We start from the raw sequence: 10,916 nt of genomic DNA, 5'->3' as shown, positions 1-10,916 counted from the left end.
TCAAGAAATAAATTTGATTAATGAAACATTTTTTATTTATACAAAAAAAAAGCACGAGAGAGAGGAAGAGTCTTCAAAGATGAAAATCACTTTCTCCTGCAACAAATTAATCTCTAGTCACTCCCATGTACACAGGATCACCCATTGAGATAACTCCTGGAGTATGAACTCCCAAATGAATCCCCAAAATTGGTGCCTTAATCGAATCACTGACCATTCGGTAGGTCTTGAGAGTCTTCAGGGGCTCTCCCTCTGGGTGTCTTGTGCCACTTTCTGGATTGATATTCGGCAAGATGCACCTGGAATTCAGACAGAAGAAGATTTTGAACTTGAGTGGAATAATTAAAATTTTATTCAAAATTTAAAAAAAAAATCAAGTCTTATCAGTTTGATAAGGATTTGCTAAGACTGATTAGGTAATCTAAGTGCAATAGCACTGTAGGAGTTTTTTAATGAGGTGTTTGGGTTAAAAATAGAAATGTGAAGAATGAAATAATTTACACGAGATTACAGGGAAAATAAAACAAAATACTATAGTAAGTAATACCTAAACAATTTAAGAGAATACCACTTCTACTCATTAATAAAAATTGCAATAAGCTCATTAATGGTACTATTCTAAATGAAAAGGGGAAATATTTCTCCTGAACATTTTTTTTAGTACATGACTGTTCTAAAATGCTTCTACACAATCAATATTAAAATTTGTTTGATGGTTTTGAATCACGAGAATTGGGGAAACCAGTCTAGCCAAAAATCAAACGAAGAAAAGTCGATAATGCAGCAGCACTTGAGAACAGCCATGTACTAAAAAAAGGCATTGAATAAACGAGCAGTAAAAAGTCAAATTTGGTCAGCAAAAGAATCGAAATGATCAGAAAAAAAAATAAAAAATGGTCAGTAAAACATAAAAAAGGGCAGTAGAAAGTTAAAAAAAGGGCAGTCAAAATTAAAAAAAGATCATTATTTTATTAAAAGTGGCCAGTAAAAAATGAAAAGCGGCCAGTAAAAAGAGAAACATGATCAGCAAAAAATAAAACATGATCAGCAAAAGTAAAAGACGATCAGTAAAAAATGAGTCATAAACATATACAATTTGGTGAGTAAAATATTAAAAATTAGCAGTAAACAATTTTAAAAAAGCAGTAAAAAATTAAAAATCAGCAGTAAAAAATAAAAATCGGTCAGTAAAAAATAAAAAGTGGTCAGTGAAATATTAAAAACGAGCAATAGAAATATTCCACATGATCAGTAAAAAAATAAAAAGTGATCAGTAAAAGCAAAGAATTAAAAATGGGCAGTAAAAAATAAGAAAAGGGCAGTAAAAAGTTAAAAAGGGCAGTAAAAATTTAAAAAAAAGATCAGTATTTTATTAGAAGCGGCCAGTAAAAAATGAAAAACGGCCAGTAAAAAGTGAAACATGATCAGCAAAAAATAAAACATGATCAGTAAAAGTAAAAGACGATCAGTAAGAAATGCAAAGTGGTCAGTAAAAAATTAAAAATTAGTAGTAAACAACTTCGAAAAAGCAGTAAAAAATTAAAAACCAATCAGTAAAAAATTGAAAATCCGCAGTAAAAAATAAAAATCGGTCAGTAACAAATAAAAAATGATTAGTAAAATATTAAAAACGAGCAGTAGAAATATTCGAGATGATCAGTAAAAAAAATAAAAAGTGGTCATGAAAGAATTAAAAATGAGCAGTAAAAAATAAAAAATGGTTAAAAGAAATTAAAAGTGTGCAATAAAATATAAAAAGCGGTCTGTTAAAAATTAAAAGTGGTCAGTAAAAAATAAAATGTGGTCAGTTTAAAATAAATTGTCGTCAATTAAGTATTAAAAGTGGTCAGTAAAAAATAAAAATTGGTCAGTAAAAAATTAAAAATGAGCAGTAAAATGTAAAAAGTGGTCCGTAAAAAATAAAAAGTTGTCAGTAAAATATTAAAAGTTTTTTACTGACCAAATTTTATTTTTACTGGCCGCTTTTAATTTTTTATTAACCACTTTTTATTTTTTTTGCGGACCACTTTTTATATACATATTACTGCTATAATTTTTAATTTTTTGCAGATCGACTCGAATATTTCTACTGCTCATTTTTAACTTTTTGCTGATCACTTTTAATTTTTTACTGACAATATTTTCTTTTTTACTGCTTATTTTTAATTTTTTGATGATCACTTTTTAATTTTTCACTGATCAATTCGAATAGTTCTACTGCTCATTTTTAATTTTTTACTGACCATATTTTTTTGCTGACCATATTTAATTTTTTGCTGATTGCTTTTTAATTTTTCACTAATCAACTCGAAAATATCTACTGATCTAGGGTAGAGTCAGTACTTTTTCGCCAGTAAGCCCTTTTTCGCCACCTAAATTAAAATCACATTTTAAGAAAATTATGAGTTCGTGGAACTACGAAATGAGTGTTATTTCGTGACCTCTAGCCAAATGAATCAGAAAACCATATCAGGTGCTCCACCGACTAGATTATTTGCAAGTTAATTAAAGAAATTCCCGACAAGGTGAACGGTCACCAAAAAAGATGGAATTCTTAATAAACTTGTCAACGCTCAGACAAATTGTCTTGCATTATTTTATCTTTTTTCAGTACAGTTTTCGATATTTTTTCACTGAAAGTCAATCCGTTATTAACTAAGCTTTGTTCTAATATCATTTTTTAATAATGTTTTCCAAAAAAATAAAGAAATACGGATGTGGTGAAATAGGGCTTACTTTTTCGGTTGTGTAAGTACTTTTCGCCACTTATTTTTCTAAGCATTTTACAAGTGGCGCTCCTCGCGGAATTTAGTTGAAACAGGCGTAATTGTCAATTGATTTTTGTCGCAAATAAAAAATGTGCAAAAAATCATTCGAAATACTCTAATAATTGTCTAATATCGGTGTTAAATAAGAAAAGCACTGTGCCGTGTACTTTTGAGGGTTTTAGAAAACAGCTGTTTCTTAAGAATCAGTTGAAAACAAGTGGCGAAAAAGTGCTTACACAGTGGCGAAAAAGTGTTTACAAGGTGGCGAAAAGTACTGAAACATGCATTGTTGAAAGATATGTACTTTTTCAACCAGATACTCAAAAGTTCCTGGAAAGTCTCCTGGTTCAATAGATAGACAATGCTTCAAAGCACTTGTACACAAAATTTCATTTCATTTCGACAAAAAGTGTAAGAATTATAAGGGTGTCAAACCTTAAGGTGGCGAAAAGTACTTACTCTACCCTATTTGAAGTTTTTACTGACCAAACTTAACTTTTTACTGACCAAATTCTACTTTTTGCTGTCAAAATTTTACTTTTTATTGACAAAATTGAATATTTTTACTGATCATTTCGAATTATTTGCTGATCAAATTTAATTTTTTGCTGACCACTTTTATCTTTTCACTGATCATTTATTTTTTCCCCTAAAAAAGTGTTCAGGAACATTTTTTTCATATTGCATTGGAATAGCATAAAAAAACAAATTTTAAATAAAAGGAATCTTACCTGCCACAGAGAAAGATATTCTTGAAGATCACATTTCCAATTCTGACCCATTCCCATTCATCCTCAGCGTACTCCTTGCGTCCATTGACTAGGAAATTGGGCCTGAACTGCCTAGAAGTTACTGGATCCTTAAGTCTCTTATTGAGGTCTTCAATTGAAGCCTCATTCATCAGCATGTAACTCGTAACATCGTGAAGAGCTCCAGCATGTGTCTCAAGATCCTTGCTGTTCTTCTTCTTGCCCCAGGCATCCCGAGTTGAGAAGGAATCCGGATAGAAAACCAGCCTAAAGCCAACATTATCATTTATAAGGTATCTCGAGACCCAGGCAGCAACTTCATCTCCACAATCCACAGTTGAAACTTGTTCTCCCCAAACTACAGATTTCCCACGGGCTTGTTGATGCAATTTCTTAACATCGATAGAGATTTCTGGCTGTTCAGGAGCTGAGAGGATCATCATGTCACCCTCAAATCTTGGTTGAATTAAAACAATTTTCGGGTGACTTCTAGCCGTAATGCCCTGTCCTTCGATTGTGATAATCATGAAGACGCGATCTCTCACGTGACCATTTTCCGGACCAAGAATATTACAGGTGAGCTCCTTGGCTTCAATTCCTCCACAGGATTTTATTGGGTAGATCATGAGGTCTGTTAGCTCTCCAACACGAACCCATCTGTAAAATTTAAAATTATTGTTTTTATTTTTAATTTTCAGAGCAAAAATATTAAAAATGAACAATTAAATTCTAGATCATATTTCACATTATTGAAAAGAAATGTGAAAGCTTTATAATTTTGATCAGTAATTAATAACGAAATTGTTAACAGTAAGAAATTCTTGCTTTGAAATAGTTAGTACCGCAAATATCTTATCATTGTTAAAGAGTTAAGCCATAATTTTATTGGTTTTACACTTTAATTAAAGGAAAATTATGAACTTGAATTACTAAAAGAAAAACGTATAGGATGCTAAATCTTTTTAGTACAACATAGTAAAGAACTTTTCCTAAATTTATTGGAACTTTTTAAAGAGCTTCCTTAGAAAATGCAAATGATAAACGATCTTAAAAAATGACTCTTCTAAAGAAAATGTAAAAATTAATTACATTTATTTATTTAGTTACATTTTCAATTTAAAAGATTACTATCTCAAAATACAATTCGTATCAAAAACAAATAAGCAACAGAAAATTAAAATTGGTCAGTAAGTTATTGAAATTTGTTCAATAAATTCTAAATTTTCACAAAACGGGTGTTAAATTTATATAAATAACATCGAATGGTTACATATAAAATGAATAAAAATTATATTTTGCTGATCATAGTTAATTTTTTTAACAGGTATTTGTAAGACTTCATAAAATTGTGAACAAAAATTAAATGAAAATTCTATGTTATTCGTTAATAATATATATTGATCGATCTTTAACTTGAGTCAATAAAAGTTCAAAAATGAACGAATTACAATAATTTTAATTAAGAATTTATGAATTTATCAATGATCTAGTAAAACATAAATTAATACCACTTTCTATCAAAATTTCTAATTTTAATAGATTTTTATCGGACTCCAATAGAGTCAACCAACAGGCATGGAAATAATTAGTTGACTGTATCGAGGTCCCACTGTATTTACATTTTGTTATTTCAATTTTTTTAATTACAACATTTCAAATCAATTGAAGTTTTGTGAATTTATTTTATTTACTTTTATTTTGTAAATTTTATTACAAATTTAGTGAATTTTATTTGTCATTAAGATGAATTTAATTTTCAATCTCAAATTTTGTCGTCAATTCTTTTATTATTTTGAAAAGCAAACTCCGTTAAACTTCGTTCTACAAGAAAAAAGCTTTAACTCTATCTAAATTAATATTTGCTATATTAACAAAATAAAATTTCAACGAAAAGGGTAGCTAGAATTAACAGATCTCAATTTCCCACCAGAAATTTCAATTTAGATTTGTATTTGATCGAAAGATACAAAGAAATTTGGAATTTGGCAATGAATTCTTATTCATTGGATTTCACTAAATAGAAAAGAAAGGTTTGCTAGCAGTGAGCAGGGTGAGATTTATTTTTTTAAGAGTGTGTATGTTATTTAATTAAGTTTATTTTACAGTACAATTTAAATAAAGTACAAAACAAAATTCTCCAGGAGCACAATTAGGGGGAAGTGGAGCACCTTTGAAAGTGGGGTACCTTTGAAATTGGGATTTTTCACCTATTTTCAAATAAAATAGAGTCTTATCGTGATATAATTTAGTTGCACAAATAGATTGAGAAGCTAAATTACATTATTATGATATGGCTCAGTTCCACTTAAACATAGGAGAAAAATCTCAATTTTAAAGGTGCCCCACTTCCCCCTATAGGCAAGAAATGTGCAGTAAAGTATAATTTTGCAATTTTGCTTTTTATTATTTGTTTTACGTTTCTTATCTTGATGATTCAATTCAAAGGTGTTGCGTCTGAATTATAAACAGTTTTAAAATGTAATCTAATGATTTAATCTAATTCCATTTCAGCTTTATATAACATTTGTTTTTCGTGCAAATCACTGATAGTAGGAACAAAGTTGCATCTATAGAGCTATTCTAATGAAAAATGAAAATAGTAAATCGTTCTCTTGCACATTTTTAGTACATAACTGTTCTCAAGTGCTTCTGCGTAATCCAATGTTTTTTTTATTGGTTTCTGTCACGAGTGTTTGGTGGTTTTAGAACATGACTGGGGCTGGGTATAGTGAGGAACCAACACAAGGAAAAGTCAATAACGACATGAGAACAGCCATGCACTAAAAGGGATTACTTGAAAAATATTTTTACTTTTCGCTTTCCTAATTATTTTTCTAATTTTTCTAATAAAAATTAAAGAGAAAATCTTTTTCTAAAGATTTTTTTTAGTACATGGATGTTCTCAAGTGAAGAGCACTCAATCTTCGAATCCTCTTTAGGTCACCAGAAATGTTTTTGGCATTAACTCTTTCCGGACCGCAGCATATGCTGCAAGCCAATTTCACAATTTTTAATCAAAAATATCTATGCTCAGGAATTAATTGAGGTCCTACAAAAAATATCTTACATTTGGACATCCTTATAGTTTGTAATCATAAACAAGAATAGGATTTTTATCAGTTCTGAATAATTAAAAAACATTGTTTTCACAGAATATTCATATGCTGCTTTGGGTACTCAGAGTCCCAAAAGAGACGAAAGAGTTAAAAGTGTCCAGATTGCATCCAGTGAACTTCACCGCATTTGATTCCACAGGGCATGAGATTGACAACCCCATCCCTGTTTAAGAAAAAATAACAATGGATGTCCCGGAATGTGGGAAGACCTTATTCCTGATTGGATATATGCCCAAAAGGTCAATTTAACTGGACAAAAAAAAACAATAAAATGCCATGTTGAAAAAAAATATTGTTGTCGTACGATAACGCTTCCAAATCTCGTAACCTCGAGAGTCATAGATTGGAGTGCTCAATGCAATTAGTTAAAATCGTAAGGAAAGTCAAAGGAAAATTTTAAATATTTTCTCAAGCTTCCTAAAACAAATTAAATAGAATATTTATTCATCAATTTGGCATTGTTATTAATGAAATTGTTGATTATTTGATTGAAATTGCAATTATTTGATGATTAATTAAATGAAATAATATTTTTCAATGGTTCTGACCAAAAGGACCAAAACGACCGTAAAGATTCTTACACTTCTTACATTTAAAAAAAAAACTCAATATATTTCCTTTTCTCATTTACGCATTATCAAAATAGTTAAGGGGTTAAGTGGGTCAAGAAGACTGTAAAAATATAATAATTTCTCAATTTTTTCAGCATATTAAAAAAATATTTAATTTCAGCTCTTAGGCATAGAAAAGTAAAACATTTACATAACTATATTTTCTAATTTTTTTTTTAATTTTTAAAAATTTAGTCATTAAAACCTAATTTTTGAAGATTTTTTGAAAAAAAACATACTTTTCGGTGAATAAGTTGGATCCATCTAAAATCTAAAAATCAAATATTTCCTGTTTGCTGATAAGTCAAACCAATCCTTAAACGAAGGATTTTATGTTCACTTGATAGAAACGTATTCTAGATTCTAAAAAACGAAACGTATAGTAAAACACGTCTAAAGTAGTATTTTTGTGTATAAAATTTTCTTAAAAATTTAAATTTCATTTTTTGAAAATTCCTTCATTCAAAGACTAGTTTAACTCATCAGGTAACAGGAAATATTTGGTTTTTGATTTTCAGATGAACCAATTCCGAGAAATCTTGTCCACCGAAAAGTATGTTTTTTTTCCAAAAATATCTCCAAAAATTTTGTCCCACAGGATAAATTTTTAAAAGAAAATTTCAGGAAATATAGTTCGAATATTGTAGTTTTATATGCCTAAGAGCTTGAATTAATTACATTTTTTGTTATGTTGGAAAGGAATTAAAACAAAATTTGCTGTTTTTTATCAATTTTGACCCACGTAACCCCTTAAGTATATGTATCGAAGAATTAGAATAATATTTTTTTTTAAATTCGCCTTTTTGAATTATGTTTTTTTTTTGTTTTACCTTATCCTCTTACATTCAGGAGAAGTAGGACGGAAATCGACTAACCAAAATAGTACTGAGAGTAAAAAGAGGGTGCGATTAACGTTTTTTCCTCGTAACTTTTACATTTTTTAGGTGTAAAAATATATCAACATTTTTTTATGTTAATTTTACACCTTTTTAAGTGTAAAATTAACATGAAAAAGTGTAACTTTAACCCTTAATACACCTAAAAAGCATAAGATTTACACCGATTTCAAATCAATACTGCAGGGTAAAATATTTCTGGAATGTTATTTTAACTTTTTCGGATTTCTCTCAGTGGATCAGTCAAAATTTTGCCTAATGCCCTACCTACCTTTAACTACTGATGCCCTACCTCTACTCTAGCCACGGCCCTGCTAGTAGAGCGCTATCTCACCAAATGCCGCCAAAATGTGTATGCAGCATATGCTTCATGAGAGTTAATAACGAATTTTCTACTACTAAATTGATGCATAAATTGTTTGATAAAGTAAATTATACTCCTTAGAAGTTTATGAAACTGAAAATCAACTTCAAATGTATCAAATACACTCAAAAGATGAACCAAATCTCCATCAACGAGACGCATAATTCACTTTGAACTTGAACTTATTCTTTCTGCAAAATATAATTAACTAATCCCGCTACAAAACAGTACAAACTTTGCAATTTTTAAACTGGTTAGGACTTACTTTTTGGGTGGAGATGAGAGGAGTTTCTTCCTGTAGAAGTATCCAAAAGTGGCTGCTACAACGCCAATTCCCAGAGCTACACTCACACTAACTCTCGCCTGGACAGAACTGAAAAGATCTTGATGGGATTGGCAAACAAAAAAGCTGTATGAGTTGCTGAGAAGATTTTGCTTGGCAATTGAACTGGCTGTTTGGGAGAAGGGGGCAAAAGTGTTGGCGCTATCACCAATGATTACTTTTTTTTCTGTTGGACAACTTATTTTTTTAGAGAGATTACAAAGAAGTTCCGATGGAAGGAAAACATTAAATGGGATTGTGTGATTTCTTTGGAAAATACTAGTTCAGTCTCTCTCTCTTTTTTGCGCGTATAAATAGATAATTTGCTATTTTTATCCACTTACCGAGCATGGTAGAATTTTCCTACAATTTGGCTAGTTTTGCTAGTTTTGCTGTTTCTTCTGGGGATTTGGTAATTTTCCGGGAGGAAGACTTTCCTGAAGCACGTCTACACTGCACAAAATCTTCACATCTACTGGCTGGGTTGTCTCTGTGGGGGATAAAATTGCTTTGGGCACCGCTTTTAGTAGACTAAAAAGCACAAATAAAACCAGTAGCTCCTCTATCTCCTATCAACCGTAATCTGTGACTTTGGATTTATCTCTCCGGGCATTATCTCGCGTTTGTGGCTGTGAATAATCCCCTGGAGGAGTGTGTTTGAATTTATCATTACGAATTGTTTTATAATTTTGCTGAGTTTCTGGGGAAAAAAGCTGATCACATTTTGTATTCCGTTCAACGGCTAAATTTTGAATTGATCAGAAAAGTCGGTCAATAGCCTCCCCGGCTGACACCACAGCTGCAAGTCTTTCAGCATGCTGATAAACTGAGCACATGATCAGTAACACTTTCAGCTAGAAATAATGCTATTCTCAGCTCAATTGTATAGTGCTGATAATCGAGCTTAACACTTGGGAGGACCCTAGTGGCAACCGCTGCCAATTTAGTTTTAAATTTAATTTTTTATAGTGAAGAATATATCATTTCGCCTGGATGCCTGATCGAATGCGTGCAGAATTTATCTGGCTATTTTTTCGTTATAAAATTTTTAATAAAAATTAAATATTAATGTAAATATATTGCAAAAACAAAAAACTGCACTCGGAAGGACCAAGTGGCAGTTGCTGCCATATGCATTTTATATGGGAGTTTGACGTTCTGCCAAGGGACGCTGTGCCAATTGCCAAGGGACGCTGTAAGCATTGAAGACTCGGTTGAAAAACTGAATTCGGCACTGCTCGCGGCGTATGAAAAGGCCTGTCCACTCTCAACACATTTAAATAACAATAAAGGCAAGCCTTTGCCTAAGGAACTCTGCCTATTAAAACAGAGAACAAGAAAATCTGTTAACAGAGCCCAAAATACGATGCTGGATCGCGACTGGGAAGAAGCGGCCGCTCGTAAAAGGGAATATAAAAAAGCATTGAGAAAATGGAAAAGGGAGAATTGGAGGGAATTTTGTGGCCAAATCATGGCTGTGAAAGAAGCAGCCAGGATTAAGAAGGTTCTATCCAAGGATCCCTCAGAGCGGCTAGGCGTGTTAAGAGCATCCAGCGGAATCCACACGGATTCTGCGGACCAAATCACGCGCCTGCTGCTTGAAACGCACTTTCCGAACTGTCAGATCGACAGTACGGAACCAGAACCTATACGACCTGAGTTATATTCGGGGAATCAACGTGATTGGGGGAAGGCTTCTGAGATTGTCTGAGAATAATATATGAATAATTTTGGGAATTATTCAATTTTTCTCTTATTTCCCAAAGCTAAAAATCCATTTTGTTAAGCGAAGTTAATAGAAAATAATTAATAGTATTAACCATTGTTCATAAAGTAGAATTTTTGCTTTGAAAAATAAGAGAAAAATTGAAACATTCAAAGGCTGTGGCATCCAAAGGCACACCACTTTCCCTGACTCCATGATTCCTGATAAAGATGAAAACATCGAATGGTTAAAAATCTTTAGATACAGTACCCAAGGAGATGAAATTTCTGATTCAGACACCAGAAAAGAACTGACTAAAGCTCCGAATGTTAAAATATAATTAAAAATATCAAAATATACATATGTAAAATTGGAGGAAGAGCTC

At 31.4% G+C, this 10,916-nt stretch overlaps 1 protein-coding gene across 1 annotated transcript; it reads right to left on the bottom strand.

Annotated features, from left to right (window-relative positions):
- Nucleotides 1–12: 12 nt before the first annotated feature.
- On the bottom strand, nt 13–9,474 carry LOC129808239 (mitochondrial amidoxime-reducing component 1-like). Its single transcript, XM_055858060.1, has 4 exons — nt 9,171–9,474; nt 8,770–8,887; nt 3,500–4,174; nt 13–299 (listed from the first exon to the last, which is right to left on the bottom strand). Exons 1-4 carry the CDS (start codon nt 9,175–9,177, stop codon nt 107–109), a joined length of 993 nt encoding a protein of 330 aa, XP_055714035.1. The 5' UTR covers nt 9,178–9,474; the 3' UTR covers nt 13–106.
- Nucleotides 9,475–10,916: the final 1,442 nt, after the last annotated feature.

The sequence above is a fragment of the Phlebotomus papatasi genome, chromosome 3 (assembly GCF_024763615.1).
Source record: "Phlebotomus papatasi isolate M1 chromosome 3, Ppap_2.1, whole genome shotgun sequence".
NCBI lineage: Eukaryota > Metazoa > Arthropoda > Insecta > Diptera > Psychodidae > Phlebotomus > Phlebotomus papatasi.
This window is presented reverse-complemented; position numbering and strand designations above follow the sequence as displayed.

Coding starts and splice junctions, on each gene's coding strand:
- LOC129808239 (XM_055858060.1), bottom strand. Junction 4,175..8,769: donor CTCTCATCTCCACCCAAAAA/GTAAGTCCTAAC, acceptor TAAATTTTACAG/ATGGGTTCGTGTTGGAGAGC. Junction 300..3,499: donor AATATCTTTCTCTGTGGCAG/GTAAGATTCCTT, acceptor TCTGAATTCCAG/GTGCATCTTGCCGAATATCA.